The sequence below is a fragment of the Carettochelys insculpta genome, chromosome 17, assembly GCF_033958435.1.
Source record: "Carettochelys insculpta isolate YL-2023 chromosome 17, ASM3395843v1, whole genome shotgun sequence".
Lineage (NCBI taxonomy): Eukaryota > Metazoa > Chordata > Testudines > Carettochelyidae > Carettochelys > Carettochelys insculpta.
This window is the reverse complement of record NC_134153.1, coordinates 24,451,723-24,470,669: the sequence shown is the minus strand read 5'-3', so window position 1 is coordinate 24,470,669 and position 18,947 is coordinate 24,451,723. Positions and strand designations below refer to the sequence as shown.

Here is an 18,947-nt window from a genome sequence, read left to right as displayed (position 1 = left end):
GCCCATGGAGAGTGATGGCAAGCAGCCAGCCACCTGAGCAATCCCAGGGCTCCCCCTCCAAGCATCCCCAAGGCTCTCAAGGGTCCGGCTGGCGGGGAAGAATTGTGTCCCCTCAGTAGGAGCAAGGAGGAGGTGCTCCGAATGATGGGGAGCAAGCAGCAGAATGTGGCCACCTTTGCCCAGCTGGCTGAGGGCCTGACTGGCCGGGGTCACGCTGCCTGCACTCCTGACAATGTCAGCAGTAAGGTGAAGGAGCTGCGTCAGGGTTACTCCTGGGCTCGGGACTTGACTAGCTGGCCGGGCGCTGCCCCTGCCACTTGCCCCTATCACCAGGAGCTCAGGGCCATCCTGGGCCCCAGGGACACCTCTTCCCTGCTGGCCATCCTTGACGCTATGACCGAGGAGTCCCAGCCAGGCGAGGAGCAGGATTCAGGACCATTGGCCAGTCCCGCACCACCAGGGCCAAGCAGAGCTGGGCACCAAGGCAGTGGAGTGGTCCAGTGAGGAGGGGGACCTGGTCATTGATCTCCCCTTCTGCACCTGCAGCTGAGCATCCCCATACCTCAGCAGTGGACCCTCAGGTACATGCTCTACAGGGCACACACACCTAGGTCATGGAGTGGGGGCACCATACATGACCAGGGGTCCCCCACACTCCTGGCAGACCCTGGCAGCTGGACTACGGCCTTGGGATGGTGGCACGGCCACCAGTGCCTGTCAGCACCCACTCCCATGGGTGGTGCCATGCCCCAGTCCTGGGGGGGGAGGGGTGGGTGGGTGGACCACACAAAGGGGCCACCACAACCATGGACAGGGGATGGGGACCCAGCAGCCATGGGGGGGCTGGGGGGCATGGGCCATGGGGCAGGTGTCGGTACTCACAGACTTTTTGTCTCTTCCTCGTTTCCACAGCTGCACCATCTGAGGGCTGGAAGAGTCTCACTCCATCCATGGTCCTGGACAGCCCCCCAGAGGTGAGGGACCACGACCACCCAGAGCCACCACCAGTGTCTGGATGGGTCTGATCTCAGTGGAACCAGAGGTGGCTGGTCAAGGACCTCCATATCACCGCCTCCATCCGGCGCCAGGTGGAGCTGGTGGAATGGTGCCTCCATTTTGAAGAGGGGGAGACGGTCAGGTGCCAGGCAGCCTGGGAGGACTTTATGGCCACCTTTAAAGACATGGCGGGCTCCTACCAGGAGCTCCTGGCCTGGCTGCCCCCCTTTTGCCCTCTCTCCACTGTCCTGCTGCCATGCCTACCGCCTCCCCGCTGCCCCTCCCACTGTGGCCCCACCTGCCAGCCCCCCAGGACAGGAGCATGCTGGGCCAGACCACTGGCCCGAGGCCATTCCCCAGCCTTACCTCCTCATATTACCCTGCCCCGCCCCCAGCCTTGACGGGGACCCTGGACAAGTGGGCAGCTTGGGATTGGGACCCAGACCCACAGCCGGCAGGGGTCAATGCCCTCCACCCCAGCCCTGGAGTGATGGCCCACCATCCAGGCCACCTAGGTCCCCCTCCCTCTCTATATGGTTAGCCACCCCTCCTATATACAATTATCCCCACTCCTGTAAATAGTTGTCCCTCCCTGTACATAGTTGTCCCCACTGTTCTGTAGAGAAAATTAAGCATTAGCCATAGTTTTTGTAATTTTTAATACACAGTTTTATTTTTTCCAAACCACTGTGCATAAGGTAGAGGGAGTGCAGAAGGCCCACCGGGGGGTGGATGGGGTCATGCTGACTGGGGTCTCTGGTCAAAGTAGTGGCACAGGGCCTCCTAGACGCAGATCCCATCCTGGTGGGCCTGGCGGCTAGGGGAAGCTGCAGGCTGGGGGTAGCCTGTGCTGTCCTCGACTGCCCACCACCTGGGGAACACTGAGGACATCCACATCCAGGTGGGCGAGGAGGCAGTGCCACCATCTCTTCAAGCGGCCGAAGGTGCGCTCAACCACTTGACGCACGTGTTTGAGCTGGCCGTTGAATTGCTCCTGGCTGGGGGTGAGGTGGCCCGTATAGGGCCTCATGAGCCAGGGCTGGAGTGGGTATGCCGTGTTGGCCAGCAGGCAGAGGGCCACAATGGTGTCCATCAGTGGGGTCTCCCTCTGGGGGATGTAGTTTCCTGCCTCCAGCTGGCAGCGCAGGCCCGAGTTGTAGAAGACCCGCACGACATGGGTGCAGCCAGGCCAGCTCAAATATATGTCCTGGAACTGGCCCTGGCTGTCCGCCATGGCCTGCAGGACCACAGAATGGTAGCCCTTCCGGTTTATGAATTGTCTTCTGCTGTGCTTTAGGGTGCGGATAGGTTTGTGGGTCCCGTCGAGTGCTCCAAAACAGTTCGGGAACCCCAGTGCACTGAAGCCAGCGATGGCCGTATCCAGGTCCCCGATGTGGATGACCCTCTGGAGGAGCATGGCAATGAGTGTGTGAACCACCTGCAGGAAGGGGACATAGGCACCCCTGAAGGTGTGTGGGGTGTGGCTGGCCCCCCAGCCCCACCCCAGCCCCACCATCCTGGAACCCCACCCCACAGCCCCAATGCCCAGGGCCTCCTTACCTTCATCATGATGGCCCCAGCTGTGCCCTTGCCCACACTGAATTGGTGTCCCACAGAGCTGTAGCTGTCCAAAATGGCCAGTTTCCAGATAGCTATTGCAACCCTCTTCTCCACGGGGAGGACACGCCACATCCAGGTGTTCTGGTGTCTCAGGGCCGGGGTCAGCCACTGGCAGAGCTCCAGGAAGGTCTGCCACCTCATCCAGAAATTCCAGAGCCACAGGTTGTCATCCCACTCTCCCAGGACCAGTCACTCTCATCACTTGGAGCTGGTGCGGTGGCTCCAGAGCTGGCAAAGCACATGGGGTGGGGCCACCAGGGCACGATGGTCTAGGGCGTCCCCTTCTGCCCCTTGGGCGGCTCCCCTGCCAGGAGCTGCTGGGCAGCTACCGGTGCTGCACCTAGCAGGGCGCCCGCTCTGCTGGTGGCAGCCAGCAGGGTGTTGAGCTGCTGCTGCTCCATGGTTTTTCCAGCGGGCACTGTGTCTGCGGGGCTTGTGGCAACTCCACAAGTCTGGTGCTGTGCAGGCCAAAGGTGTTAGGGAGGGGACTTTTAAAGCAGTGGCTTGCTGCAGCCCCAGAAGGGCTTGGCTGCCCTGCAACCCCGTCTGCAGCCTTTCCTGTCCCCTTCTTTTGAAAATGGCCGCTGGTAAGTGTAGACTCTCTCTTTCCACGTCTGGGGTGGCCCCTTTTGATGTGCTGTGTGGCCCTGTTGATGTTGCTCATCAATGGCGCCAGCCCTGGCCCGTGTGTAGACGCTACACATTGAAGGAGCGTCTTTCGATCACTCTCTTTCAAAGTAGTACTCTAGTGTAGACGTAGCTGCAGCGAGGTTCACCAATTCTGAAATAAGCCAACTTTAATGTGTAGACATACCCTTAGTCTGTGCCACAGTTTCCTAAAGAGTGGTACCTTCCAACCTCTCAGGAGTGTTGTGAGCATCTCTGTCCATGAAGGATTGTGGGGCAGGCAGTTGCTATGGTAGTGCCCATCATCTTAGTACCTAGGTGGAATAGCAAAACTCCCATTGCCTTCCATGGTGAAGGATCAGCCCCCTGCAATATGCATTCTTGTGCATGCTTATCTCAAAACAGCTACTAGAAATAAAAGCAAATCAATAATTTCCACATCAGTAGAAAGGAAGTTTGGTTTAAAAATTAAAATAATCAAAATAAAATTCCCCTGCGGTAGGAAGCTGCAATGCAAGTGACCATGGGACAAAAGTAATGTATGACTTCTCTCATGGATTTTGTAACCTGAGAGACCAGCCCGGGATGTGACATCATGGCTGATATTTGATGCAGTGCTTTACTGCATTTCCTTGTTCTCAGAAATCCCACGCATGTGGGGCCATATGTCTAGGCCAGATGAGAAAGCTACATTGTAGTCAGATGTTAGTAGGCACCCTTTTAATTTATGACCATTCTACTTTCTGCGAAGCACTTCAGCTTGCCACCAAATGGCATTGTACTAACCTACTATGGAGATGGCTGGAAGATCGGGAAGTTTCATTTTGTTGCTGGTTGCAAGATTGGCGTCTCTGTTCTCCTCAACGTTCATATGTGAATAGGCGGTTGAAAGCAAAATGCAGCAGAGAAATAAAACAAGGCAGAGATTCTTATCTTCCATCCTGAGGAGAAAAGAAATTATACTTTCATGAACACCAAAATCACTCACAAATTATAGAGCATGTGAGGAAAGGGGAATGGAGCAGAGGAGATCTTAGAAATGGCTTCCTATGGAGTACCATTGGTTCATAGACAAAACAGCCTTCAATTTCACTGCATTAATACGTTCATAGAGTAAAATGTTCGGAAGTGTTAAGTTAAATCTTCACGCAGTTTGTCCTTCGATGAGTTTGCAGTCACATAACTGCTGCAGAATTAGGCACATGACAGAATACAACAAAATTTCTTGCTCTGTGGTGAAAGTTTAGATTTGCAAAAGATTTTTTCCATTGAAATAAATTCAGAGCAGAGCCTCAGACTTGGAAAACATGCTTATGGTTTTTACTTGAGAATAGATTGTCCCATATATTTGTAACATTTTGCTGCTAGTAGAGAAACACTTTGGATAAGGATGCAAATTACAGTAGAAGCTCAGAGTTACAAACTGACCAGTCAACTACATGCCCCACTTGGAACCAGAAGATGCAGTCAGGCAACAACAAAGACAAAAAAACAAAGCAAACAAAAAACAACATTAAACAGAAACTACAAAAAACAGCAGAATTTTTCTTCTGCTTAGTAAAGTTTCAAAGCTGTAATAAGTCGAATTTCAGCTGTAAACTTTTGAAAGAACAGCCATAAACTTTTGTTCAGGGCAGGCTCCAGGCCCCTTTGAAGCCCTACAGAGTGCTATGTGCCACACCACAGGCAACTCAGAGGGAGTGTGGAAGTCCTGCCCCTTTAGTCCGTGGCTCCTCTCCTTCTGGGGCAGAGAGCCAGGGACCCACCACACCCTGTCCCCAGGCCTGTGGGTTCATGTTCATGGTTCAAGACTGGGAACGTTTCAGAATTACAAACAACTTCAATTCCCGAGGCATTTGAAACTCTGAAAACTCTACTGAAAATACCTCATCTGATGTATCTTAACCTTTTCAATGGCTACATCTCATTGGTGGCTCATAGTTGTCCTTTGATCAGGCATTACAATCAGACCTTTCTCCTCTGTCATTCCAACTGATATGTCCTTAGCCCAGTTTATAGCAAAAATCCTTATGACGTGGCTCTTTGCACTATTAAATTTCACCTCATTTCTGTTAACTCCAGTTTACAAACTCATTTAGATATTCGTGTATGATATTTCAGTCTCAAGGGTATAGACAACATCTGCCAACTTTGTGTCACCTGCACATGTTATTAGCACACATTTTGTGAAAAAGTCAGTAATAAAAATGTTAAATAAGATTGGTCTCAGGACTGCTCCATAAGGAACTCCATAACTTCTCCAGCCTGACAGTTCACCTTTCATTATGATCCATTGTAGAGCCCTTTTTAACAAGTGCCTACTCACCTTTCAATTCTCATATTAATCCCCATATTTTCCATGTGGAGCTGTATCAAATACCTTACTGAAATCCAGGTAAATTAGGTGTATTGCATTTCCTTCGTTTAAAAAATCACTTATTTTCCTGAAGAAGGAGATCAGGTTGGTCTGACACAATCTACTTTTTGTAAAACCATGTTGTATTTTATCCCAATTACTGTTAATTTTTATGTCCTCAGATGCTTTCTCTTTAAAAATTTGTTCCCAGACCTTGCATACAATTGAGGTCAAATTAGCAGGCTTGTAGTTTTCTGGACAACTTTTTTTCCTTTCTTTAAAAGAGAGAAGAGACTCATACCCCAGAGGTCCCAAGTTTGAACCCAGCCACTGATGACTTGGGTCTGTTGACATTACGTCTGGAATTTAGATAATATCTAACATCTGTCATGGATTAGTCCTGCTTCACTTCAGATGACTGGACTAGGTGACCTATTGAGATCCTCTGTAGTCCTACATTTCTATAGTTCTTCTGTACAGAACTTTTAATCCAACAGCCAAAGGGGAATCATCTTTGGGGTGCAGTGATGCAGTACATAACAGCTGTGGCAGGAAGTGAAGACTTGTTTAGCCAATTGGAAGTGCAATGGCAACTTCATGCCATGAATGGTTATAAACCAATGACAGCTAAGTCTTGTCTAGTGCCTCCTACTATGTAAAAGGCTCACTATGATGTTAATCAACAACAAGTGTTCAGGACTTCAGCTTCATGACTCATCTGAAAGGCATGCACCACCCTCTGGAGCTCTGCAATAGATTGGATTCATATTTTGCCACCCCACATCCCAAGTAATTCCTCTAGCAGTTTTGACATTCCTTTGGGCATGGACAAGGATACCAGTGTTAGAATAAGAAAAGCAATAGCTGCATTCAAGATTCTTTGTCCCATATGGAGTTCACAAATATGTCTGTGAAGACGAAAGTGCGGACCATCAACACAAATGTGATGAGTGTGCTCTTGTATGGATGTGAGACCTGGTGTACTACAAACAAAGTCTTCAAATCACAAGCTACAGACTGATGCTTGAGGTACACCTTTTGCATCAAAGGGCAAGACTTGGTCACAAATGAGGATCTTTGGAACAGAGCATGGCAAGAACCACTTAATGGTCAAATCAAGAGAAGAAGGTGGGGATGGCTAGGAGACACTATCAGAAAACCATCATCCAGCAGAGTCCATCAAGGTCTGTAATGGAACCCACGAGGAAAAAGCAAAAAAGCAAGACCTTGGAAAATGTGAATAAGATCTACTGAGATTAAAGGACAACTGGGGTACTCCTGGGGTCAGCTAAAATTTTGTCTTGAGACAGAGTGAAGTGGAGGAGACTTGTAGATGACCTGTGCTCCACCTGGAGTACAAGCGTTCCTCGTGAAATTGAGTGCTGGTTTTACTTACAATATGTATTAGCCTTGTAGTGTATCAGAGCAACTGGAGTACCACACTGGAGGCACAGCCAGCCTGTGAATTCATTGACAGCTCTGTCTGCTTGCATAAAATTCAAAGGAATGAAAAGAATGAAGCCAACCTTTTTTCGTAATTTGGTTTGCAGTAAGTACAGTTGATCACATCAATGGGGGAGAAAGGAAGGAGAGTCTGTGGTTTAAAGGAGGCAAAAAAGCTTGCTCTTAATGTCAACTGTAGCTAAATTTACCAAGCATGCACTTTTATTTATTGACTAAGCTGACAATCTACCTTGGGAGACAGTATTTCTAGTTCCACAGTGCTTGGTCTGCCTCTCAAAGACACTGTTGAACAGGCCAAATCATTTAGTAAAAACATTAAAAGACTTGACAAGGGTTCATGCAGCAGGGGCCTTTGCAGAGCCCTTGATTTCATCACAGTCATCATTTGTTTTAAATCAGATTACATTTGTTCACAGAAAAACATGGCTTAAGAACACAAGACCAACTCTTCCAATATGTAGGGAGAATTTTGTGGTACTGGGTCTCTCAATGTATTATTATTATTACACTACAGTAAGCTCTTTGATAGCTGGCATCCATGGGATCAGGAGGTTGCCAGATAATCAAATATTTTGGATAATAGAGAGTAGCTCACGCTGGGTGGGAGAGCAGAGGAGCCTGCTGTCTGCGCTCACATGCAACACAGAATGATGCAGGGCAGCGCTGAGCCGGCTGCCCCTTGCTCTAGCTCTCTGTACACAAATCCCAGCCCTGATGCCATTTCTTCTCTGCTTAGTGTACATCTCCCGATTGGTGGGCCTGGAAGATAACTAGCTTACGAGTGGACCCGATTCAGCGATGAATCCTGGCAACATGCCTCCTGAGGCTCGTTGTGCACACACTAAAAAGAATGACCAGTGGAAATGAAAAAGACAAACAAAAATTTAAGCTGTACTAAAGAGGAAATAAAGAATAATACTGAAAATGTTATAAACAAATGGCATGTCCTCCCCAGGAACACTACCTTCACTTCTGGGCGACCTGTCTCACAAAGGACTGAGTGGAAAGACAGGGGGCTGAGAGAAAGGCTTCCAGGTCAGGAGAGAGGGAGAAAGCGATCTCTATATTAAACTATATTATATTGGGACAAGCCAAAGAAAGAAACCAACAGAACACCCCTGGCCATCACCTACAGTCCTCAGCTAAAACCCCTCCAGTGCATCATCAGTGATTTACAACCCATCCTGGACAATGATCCCCAACTTTCACAGGCGCTGGGAGGTAGGCCAGTCCTTGCCCACAGACAACCTGCCAATCTGAAGCAAATTCTCACCAGCAACTATACGCCACAGCGCAGCAACTCTAACTCAGGAAGCTACCCATGCAACAAACCTCAGTGCCAGCTCTTCCCACATATCTACACCAGCAACACCATCACAGGACCTAACCAGGTCAGTCACACCATCACAGGGTCATTCAGCTGCACATCTACCAATGTAATATATGCCATCATGTGCCAGCAGTGCCCCTCTGCTACATACATTGGACAAACTGGACAGTCCCTATGGAAAAGAATAAATGCACACAAGTCGGATATCAGAAATGGCAATGTACAAAAGCCTGTAGGAGAGCACTTCAATCTCCCAGCACACGCAGTAACAGATTTAAAAGTAGCTATCCTACGGCAAAAAAATTTTAAAACCAGACTCCAAAGAGAAACTGCTGAGCTGCATTTCATCTGCAAATTTGACACCCTCAGCTCAGGATTAAACAAAGACTGTGAATGGCTAGCTAAATACAAAAGCAGTTTCTCCTCTCTTAGTGTTCACACCTCCAGATCAACTGCTGGTAGCAGGCCTCACCCTCCCTGACTGAGTTAACCTCATTATCTCCAGCCTTGCTCTGGCCTACCTATTTATACCTGTCTCTGCAAATTTCCACTATCTGCATCTGACGAAGTGGGTCTTTGCCCACGAAAGCTTATACTCATACATTTCTGTTAGTCTATAAGGTGCCACAGGACCCCCTCATTGCTTTTGCAGATCCAGACTAACACGGCTACCACTCTGATATATTAAATTTAGAGATGATCACAAGGAAGCACCAATCTGGCCCTGGAAGTTCTTCTACATGGTTTCGTACCTAAATTTCCCTCTACTCTGTTGACAAGAACTATTGATTCAAACTGTGCAGCATTATTGAGCCTCCAGTCACAGCTCCTATCAACAGAATAAGAATGAAAAAGGATCTGGTTCTTTGGAGCATTTGGATGGGAGGCTGGAGAAGGTCAGACTCAGGCTTGGTCTATACTAGAAAATTGTGTGGGTTTAACTACATAAGCCAGAAATATGGAAACTCTCCAACCCTGAGCAGAACAGTTACGCTAACCTACGTCCTGGGTAAATAGCAGTAAGTCAATGGACGAATTCTTCCCTTGATCCAGCTACTGCCTCTTGAGGAATTGGATTACCTTCCTGACATCTGCCTCGGTAGTATCTTCACTGAAGTGCTACAGCGGTATGACTATAAGCATTTTAAAGGTAGCTAGCCCTCACTGACTGCTTGTTGTAGCAATGGGGTGGTCGGCAAACAAGCCACCGTTGGAGGAAGAAGAGACAGTGTTTCCCCTTACAAACTTGAAAGGGACCATGCAGCAATCTTGCATGAAGGATATTGGTTGACCAATGGAATTGTCAGCAGCAGGAGATTGTGGGCATGGCTGAGGAGAATTCGTTTAATCAAACCCAATTTATTTAGGGAACCCAAACCAACCTGCCACCAGGCACCTGTCCTGTGAGCCTCATCAAAAATTAAACGACAAACTACATCAAAAGTAAAGCAGCAGCTGCTCCTGCTCCCAAAGGCAGAAAATAACAAGTCAAAATACAACCGAGCCAAAACCAAAATACTCCAGTCAGCTCTAGCCCTGATTATCATCAACATTTTCTTCCCTCTGCAAGTTCAGGCATCCTTTGCAATTCCTGATTCCCTCTGCCTGTGCTGACACCCAGGATAACAGTTGCAAAAAGTTGGTTGGACAATCATCTGAGATCCCAGTAAAAAAGGAAAAAACAGTAGTTTATGTGTAGTCCATAAATGCAAATTGATTTCCTTGTGCTACAAGACAATTAAAGAACATTTATGACAATATTTCTGTGTTCAGTACTTTCATGGAATTAAATGTTTGGAAGTGTTTAGCTAAATCATATAGTATATTCTCTAGCGAACTGGCGCTCAAATTGCTGCAGAACTAGGCATATTTCAGAACACATACCAAAGGTTTTGCTCTAACTATGGTGAAAGTTTTGGAGTTGCAAAAAGATTTTCTACTGAAATGCATGAAAGCCACAAAACAAGCTCAGACTTAGCAAATGCTGATTGTTTGGACTTCAGAGTGGGATGCTTTATATAGTTTTTATTGTACAATTGTGACAGTATGTTACCTCTTTGACATTTCATTTTACCAGTGGAGTTTATAGTGGAATCAGCCTTGGGGCTGATGGGTTTTTGCTTCGAGAAAATGTCTACAGTAAGATACTTGGAAGAATTTTCAGTTATGACGTGGACATGATACTTTTAAAGAGAGATACTCTTTTTGTCATATTTATGGTTGCTATGATGACATAAAATACCACTTCAGCTGCTGTAATCTGCCTCAAAATAGAAACCTTATGTAGAGATGCTGTACTCTCTTAATGCTTCCCTTCTACCTAAGTGTTTTTTAAGGCACCAATATATTGTTGTCTTTCATGCTACTAGAATTGAATTCTACTTTTATGACTTGCTGGCAAAACTTCACAGAGAACATTCCATCTTTAGAGATGCAGCTAAGCACCTGCATTCCAGCTTTTCTACCAGCAAGTTCTCTTTTAAGTTGTGGACTTATCTTAGCATATTGTCAGTCCTACTGATAGATCAGGGGAGGTGGAAAAGTAGGTAACTGCCCTGGGGCCCAGCAATTCAAGAGCACCCAGGGTTCCTGGCTGTTGCTAGTATTGTGGCAACAGTGGTGGCCAGAGCCATGGGACCTTTAAATTGCTGCCAGAGCACTGGGTGGTGTACTCTGGGGCAGAGCTAATGGGCTGGCGGGTGAAGGCTAGCTCCCAGCCCTGGCCCTTCCACCCGAGGCCCCGCACCTTCCAAAAGTGCAGAGTCACCTCTCCACCATAACCAAGGGCCAAGCAATTCTGTGGACCATCCTAGCACACACCTGCACACCAACCTCAACTCATACAATATTGAGCCTAAAGAAAAGATACAAGAAAAGTTGCATTAATTCAACTAAAGCAATTTAAAGTTGCTATAATTAAATTGGAGAAAAACCCTAATGTACACGTACTTAACCCTTGCTTAAAACTTTAATTAATCTGGACACTAGTGAAATGGATTTCAATATTGCCAAAACCTAATGTCCAAAGTCACGCAGCCAAACTCATCAGAATGGCTTAGAAATCATTAGAGTCAAAATAGAAATAAATTTTGGCTACTTTTTATTTGTCTTCAGGTTTCTGATTCTTTAAGCATTGTCTGATTATGAAGACTAGAGATTTATTTTTAAAAAAAATGGAAGCTGAGATACTCACCTTTTCTACTTAGGGATATATGGAAAATAAAATTATTGCAAAACTCATGAGGAAATGGCAAGAGTTGGCAACATGCTTTTACTGAATATATGGGGTTTCACCAGGCTGATTTTAAAACTGAGAAGTCCTGGGGAACCTTAGAGACTAACAGCTTTTTCTGGAGCATAAGCTTTCGTGAGCAAAGGCCCACTTTGTCAGATGCAAGTTTTAAAAAAATCTTGGCCTATAAGGTGCCACAGGGCTTCTTATTGTTTTCGCGGATACAGGCTAACATGGCTCCTACCTCTCTGATATTTAAAACTGATGGGAGTTCAGAATCAGAGCAAAAGTTGCTAAGCTTCATTGAGGATAAGAGATATTATCAAACACATCCTTACAAATGCCATGCATAAAAATATCAACATCATGGGAAAGGATTACATATATAATTTTATCACCAAACTGTACTCGCCCTTTGATTTATCTAGGCATTTTGTGACCCAATCTAAACTCCAGGGAAATAAATGGTGGTGTCTCCTTTCATTTTAAAGGCAGTTTGGGCCTATTTCCTTATTTATCTTTATAACCTTGATGTGCATGATGGTGTATGTGTGTGTCTATTTATACAGTATTAGCAAATTTGATAGTTACGATATGAATAGTTTCTGATTTGGTTTAATAGTCACAGTGATACAATCCAGCTTAACAGTCATACTTAATGTTTATTGAGTAGCTTTGTCTCTAATTATGTTTTTTCCAGTTGGGGGAATTATTTAGCTTAGTAGGGAAAGCTTGCTAATTAGATGTGCCTATATACATCTATCTTGGCTGCAACTACACTAGAGATTTTTGTTGGCAAGACCCCAGTTTTGCTGACAAAACTTGAGGTGCATCCACACTAAAAATGCATTCTGTTGACAATAAATCAACAGTACGTCTGTCATGAGGCCTTTGTCGACAGAATCTGTCCACAAAAAGCTGTGTGGACACTCGGGGGGGCGGGGGGCCCTCTGTCGAGAGACAGAACCTCTGAGTCACTGGGCAGCCCTGTCTGCTGTGCTTCTGGTTGGCTGTGGAGAGAGCAGCAAGGCAGCCCAGCCGCTCTCTGTTGACAGAGTAAATCGACAGAGTGATCCGCTTTCGTGTGTGGCTGCAATCAGTCAATAGAAGCTTTGTCAGAAGATACCAGAAGATGTCAGTAGGCATAGCTGTTAGGTGATGTGTAGAACAGTAACAAACAGAAACAGCCAGCCATGCCAGGAATTCTTGAATTGTTAAAATATATTGAATTTATTGGTTTCACAGAGATTTACGGAAGTCCAGATTTGTCTATAATCTTTGCACGAATATTTTGCATAGGTCCTTAGATCCAGGTGTTTGAAGTATTGAAGTTGTCTGTGCAATTTTTGGTGAAAGTTATGTGACAAATGGATAAAATTCTGTGTAGAGGCAAAGATGGTTATCTTCTGTCAGCAAAAATTAATGTAGGGTTTGAGTGAAAATGAAAAATAAGAAATTTTTGTTAAACCAAAGCATCACATTTTTTGCTTTGGGTCAAACAAATGTTTTGTTTTGATAAAGTCAAAATATTTCATTTCCTTTTTTAAATTTAAAGATAAAAATAATTAAAGAGAATTTTGAAACCTGAAGTAATTTCAGGTAGCACAATTGAAATATCTCATTTTAATTTTTCAAATTTTGGCCAAACAGTCATAAGTTCATTTTAGTCTTACAAGATTTGCTAAGCAAAGTTTTGGCCAAAAAATATCACCAAGTTCTGTCAAAGACACAACAAACTGATTAAATCATTGGGGATCTCATAAGGTAAATTTAAAGCATGGCCATTTTTAACATGTAATTATTGAGAGTGAGTGAGTGCAGGGAGAGAATTAAGGTTGAGTGCTGCTCATTGAGAATATTTCTATTTAACATTCTCTGTGGGTGAACGGAGTGCTAAGCTTCAAGTCAAAAATGGCTGTGTAACCTTGTTTTGTATGTGTCAGATGATACCCAGATGGTAATACATTTCAATGAACTTCTTTCACTGAAATTAGCAACTTGAATTTTAGCATGTTTCCTAGATTTTAATAACGTGCTTTATTATGTTACGTTTTGAATGCTGCCAAAAGTTTTGTTAAACTGTAAGTGGAAAGGGAGTTCCAAAAAAGATCCTTAGTGATTTAAAAAAAGTCTAGTAAAAATAGAATTCTTACAGCAGATCTCTTAGAAATGCCCCATCCCTCTGGCAAGTTGTAGTGACTTTTAAAATTATTATGTTGGTATCTAACATTACGGGTGCGTCTACACTTGCCCTTTATTTTGAAATTAATTGCGAACGGGGGCCCAATTTCAAAAGAGGCTGCGGAGCGTCTACATGCACAACAGCCTCTTTCAAAATTGTTTTTGGCGAAAAGGGGCCCAAATTTCGAAACCACTCTAGCCATCTGGGATCGGGAAGAGCGGCCCCTTTCGAAACCTAATTTCGAAATAGGGCATGTATAGATGCTCCGGGCCCCCAATTTTGAAATTGTGGGTCCACCATGGCAGCGGCTCCAGGGAGCGTGGAGACACCCTAGCAATCCCCAGCAGGGCTCTATGGTTCCTGGGCCAGCCCCTTAAAGCCCCACAGCCCTGGAAACACTGTGCAGGAAGCTGAGAGCATATCCAGGGCTTGAGGAGCACGAGCTCTGCTTGTCACACACTCCAGCAGCCGGACAGACATGCCACGCAGCCGATAAGCTGGATGGCGAGCCCATCACATTCCGGGGACCCCCAGGAGACCCCCTCCTGCCAGCCCAAGGGCTCGCCCGAGGAGAGCCAGGGCCAGAAATGGAGGGGCCCCTCCCAGACAGAGGCCGAGGTGAAAGACCTTCTCAGCCTCTGGGCGGATACAGAGGTGCTGCTCCACTGCACCGGGTGGCCCTGCAACGCAGCCTTCTTCGAGCGACTGTCATGGGGGCTGCAGAGGCGGGGACACCCCCAGCGCACAGTGGCTCAGGTCCGCTCAAAGGTCAAGGAGCTGAGGCAGGCCTACAGCCAGGCTAGGGATGCCCGCAGGCGATCGGGGGACGGGGCTGGCCAGAGGTGCCCGCACTACCGGGCATTGGAACAGCTCCTTGGCCCGAAGGATGTCCCCGAGCCCTCGTTGCTGGTTGACACATGCAGGCCCAACAGCGATCACGAGATAGACCCACAAGAACAGCCGGGACCCTCCAGCCAGACCACATCTTCGGGGCCAGGGAGCGACTCGGAGGAGGGGGGCCCACTCATTGCGGTCAGCTCCGGTACCTCCAGCCAGGCCCCCTCAAGGCCGGTGTCCTTGGACCTGTTCTCCAGAGCCCCAGGTAGGTGACAGGGGGATTGGGCGGCCCAGGTAGGGGGCCTATCCCACAATCCCCTGCCCCATCCCAGACCCAGGCATGGCGCCATCCAGCACCTGCACCTGTGGACAGCACCCCAGCTCTCCCGACTGGGAAGGGATGCGGGGGCCAGGCCACAGCCAGCAAGCACCCCACAGATGAGGTCCCAGCAGGCACATGGGAGCCCAAAGGGGGAGGCGACAGGGGATGCGCCACCTCGGGGGATGGTCTGGGGGTGGCGGGGGTTGTGTGGGTGAGGCCCCTGGGCCTGGGCAACAGCACTGAAGGGTGGCCTCTCTGCCCCATGTGTTTCCACAGCATCATCCTCTGAGGGCCGGACCACATCCGTGCCACCATCCGACGGAGCCAGAGAGCCCTCCTCCCCATCACCCAGGCTACCGACTGGCCAGCCCCAGAGGGCCCGATGGTGATGCCACTACAACCCACAGGAGGTGGCGGAGGCCCACACTGCAGCCATCTGGGAGCAGACTGCCATGCTCCAGGAGTGGCTGCAGATGGAGCAGGAGGATGGGGCCTGGTGGAGGGAAGTCCAGGCTGATGCGGCCACAGCCCTCTGACAGCTGGCTCCCCTGCCGGCCCTCCCTGCCGCCTCCCCTGCCGCCCCTGAACCCGCTCCCGGCACCCCCAAACCCGCTACTGCTACTCCTGAAATCACAGCCCTCATTCCACCCACCCTCACCCGATCCACCCGGCTTGCCCTGGGCCACTGGTTGATTGCCAGTTTGAACCTGGAGGAGGATCTCCCCACTGGCCCTCCCAGCACATAGCCCCTCCGCCTCACCCAGCCCACTCTGTCCCTTAGCTCCTCACCAATCCTACCTCCCCGTCCTTCCAGCCCTCTCCCGGCCCCGACAGGGCCCCTGCATCCAGGGCAGCAGGGGCATCCATACCCGCCGGGGGTCTCACCCCCTCCACTCCCCTGGGGGACTAGGCCTGCCCGTGCCTGTGGCCCTGGCCATGGGGGATGCCCCTTCCCCATTGTATATAGTTTTTCCCCCTGGTCCCCCCATATTTAGCTCCCATAGAAGACCCCGCACAATTCTTGAGAGGTGTTTATTCACATGTATATAGTTTACCCCCAGTTAATAAACCCTCTTTGTGCACCCCAGTGTCCCCTGTGTGTGGGGGGGCTGTGCTGCAGGGTGGGTGTGAGCCACGTGCCAGGTGGAGGTCAGCGTGGCTCCCGTTCGAAGGCTTCCCGGAGGGCTTCCCGGACCCTAACCCCTTCTTGATGTGCCTGGTGGCATGGGGCCATGGGTGGCTGCTTATAGCTGGGGCTGCAGTCTGCAGCCCACCCTGGCATGTAGCGCTCCTGCTTGCCCTCCACTGTATTGTGCAGAGCACAACAGGCCGTGACCACCCCAGGGATGTTGGGCAGGCTGACGTCCAGCCGTGCATTCAGGCATCGGAAATGCCCCTTGAGGCCTCCAAAGGCCCACTCAACAGTGTTGCGGGAGTGGTTCAGGCTTTTGTTAAAAATATTTTGGCTAGTGGTGGTGTGCTCAGTGTAGGGGCGCATCAGCCATGGCTGCAAAGGGTACGCCCCATCGGCCACTATACATGGTGGCATCATTGTGTCTCCCATGGGGAGCTCCCGGGCAGGGATGTAGGTGCCTTCCTCCATGTGCCACCCCAGCCAGGAGTTGCGTAGTACCCGGGCGTCATGGGCTCGCCTGGACCAGCCCACGCAAATGTCACAGAACCGGCCTCGGGCATTGACAAATACTTGGAGCACCACCGAGTGGTTCCCCTTGCGGTTTAGGTAGTGTCCCGCGCTATGGTCCGGGGTGTGGATAGCTCTGTGGGTGCCATCGAGTGCGCTGAAGCAGTTTGGGAAATCAAGGGCTGCGAATCCCACCATGACATTGTCCAAGTTGCTGAGGCCGACGGCTGTCCGCAGAATGAGGTGATTGATGGCTTGGACCACCTGTAGAAGGGGGGCACTGACATGTGGGGCCTGCACATCGGGGACCCCCCCTGCCCCCTCCCCCTTCCCCTGCAGTACCCCACCCAGGGGCCCCCCACCTCCTCTCCCTTCCCCTGCAGTACCCCCACCCCAGGGCCCCTCTGCCCCCTCCCCCTTTCCCTACAGGACCCCCACCCGGGGGCTCCCCGCCTCCTCCCCCATCCTGGGGTGGGTGTGGGGCCCTTGTCTGACTTACCTCCAGGAGGAGGGCTCCGACGGTGGCCTTGCCCACCCCGAATTGGTGCCCCGCTGAACGATGGCTGTCCGAGGTGGAGAGCTTCCAGAGGGCGATCCCCACATGCTTCTCGACTGGGAGTGCGGGCTGCATGTGAGTGTCTACGTGCTGCAGGGCGGCTGTGAGCCATTGACACAGCTCCATGAATGTCTGCTTTGTCATCCTAAAGTTCTTGAGCCACCTTTCATCATCCCACTGGCCCAGTACCAGCCTCACCCACCAGTCCCCACTGCTGGGGTGGCTCCAGAGGTGCTGTGAGGGATGGGGAATGGGGAGCAGTGGTTGACCCATTGCCAGGGCCTGCAGGACCCCTGTGAGGGGGGGAAGGTGGGCCCCAGAGCATCCACCACGCCCAGGATGGAAATCACCACCTGGGTACTGGTGTGGGTTGGGTTATCAGCCTTGGGCAGCTGCTGTTGCTCCATTCTCCTCCCGTTCTTGGAGCATGGGAGTGCTGTGTACTGCTCTGAGGTGCTCTGTGTGTGCAGGGTGGATGTGTTTGGGAGGGGCCCTTTAAGGTGGCTGCTGGCTGTGAGACCCAGAAGGGCTTGTTGGCCATGTGACCCCATGCGTGGTGTTTCCCAGCTGCTTATTTCGAAAGAGCCCGCATTCCTGTGTGGACGCTCCCTTTCGAAGAATGGAGGGTGTTCTTTCAAAATAGTGGATTGGCAAAGCGATCCATTTTGTGTGTGTAGCTGCGCTATTTCGAAATCCCTTATTTCGATGTTGTTTTTTGATGTTCCCTCTTTCGAAATTTCTTTGTAGTGTAGACACACCCAATGTGTTCCCTCATCCAGCAAATGGGTATCTTTTTTCCTAACAACCTAATAACATCTCCCTATAGCAGATTTAGTTTTTGTGTTTATTACCAGAGAATATAATGACATAACTTTGGCACAGATTTCCAATAGTACATATAGCCTCTCTAAGACAGTGAATTGGGTGTAGCGATTTTGATATGCCAGTCATTTCTTCTGCAAAGGATCAATAGGGTTTTGGGATGGATAACATGTCTTTATCGCTAGAATTATTTGTACCACTTTAAATATGCCAAGATGACTTCCTCTTCAATAAGTCCTTTTTTAAGTTTCAGAACAGCTAAGAGGTCTTCATTATTAGAATTAACTATTGCCATCTTTTCCTGTTGTACCTCCCATATAATGGCGTTTAGTTTTCAATGTGAATTGCTTTGGAATTTTAGATAATACTCACGTCCCCATCTAGTCCAAGAATCTGCAGCAATACACATGATCACTTCTGGAATGTCTATCATAGAAAAGGAATAAGAACTACTGAGGATGTACAGTAGAAAGTTATGCAGTATTTTAACCATCATGTACTCAGAATGGTGGTTGTATTTTGAAATCTGTGTGATCCCCAAGGATCCCTGTTAGGACCACTGCCATTCAACATATTCATAAATGATTTGGAAAAAGGGTTAAACAGTTAGGTGGCAAAGTTTGCAGAGAATACAAAATTACAGTTAAGCCCAAAGCTGACTACAAAGAGTTTCAGACAGATCTCACAAAACTAAGTGTCTGTGAAACAAAGTCACTGGTGAAATTCAATGCTAATAAATGCAAGGTAATGCACGTTGGAAAACATAATTCAATCCATACATACAAAATGATGGGATCTAAACTAGCTGTTACCACTCATGAAAGAGATCTTGGAGTCAGGGATATTTGTCTGAAAACATCTGCTCAATATGCCGCAATAGTAAAAAATGCTAAAAATGTGAGGAACTGTACGGAAAGGGATGCATAATAAGAGAATATTATAATGATGTTATATAAATCCA

At 48.5% G+C, this 18,947-nt stretch overlaps 1 protein-coding gene across 2 annotated transcripts in view; it reads right to left on the bottom strand.

The window, feature by feature from the left end:
* ASIP (agouti signaling protein) overlaps positions 1-18,947 on the bottom strand; it is a 112,769-nt gene that overhangs the window by 10,649 nt on the left and 83,173 nt on the right. For both annotated transcript variants that reach the window (XM_075011825.1, XM_075011826.1), the window contains exon 2: positions 4,030-4,184. In XM_075011825.1, coding sequence (XP_074867926.1) covers positions 4,030-4,183 — 154 coding nt within the window. In that variant the 5' untranslated portion in view covers position 4,184. The remainder of the gene's footprint in view (positions 1-4,029; positions 4,185-18,947) is intronic.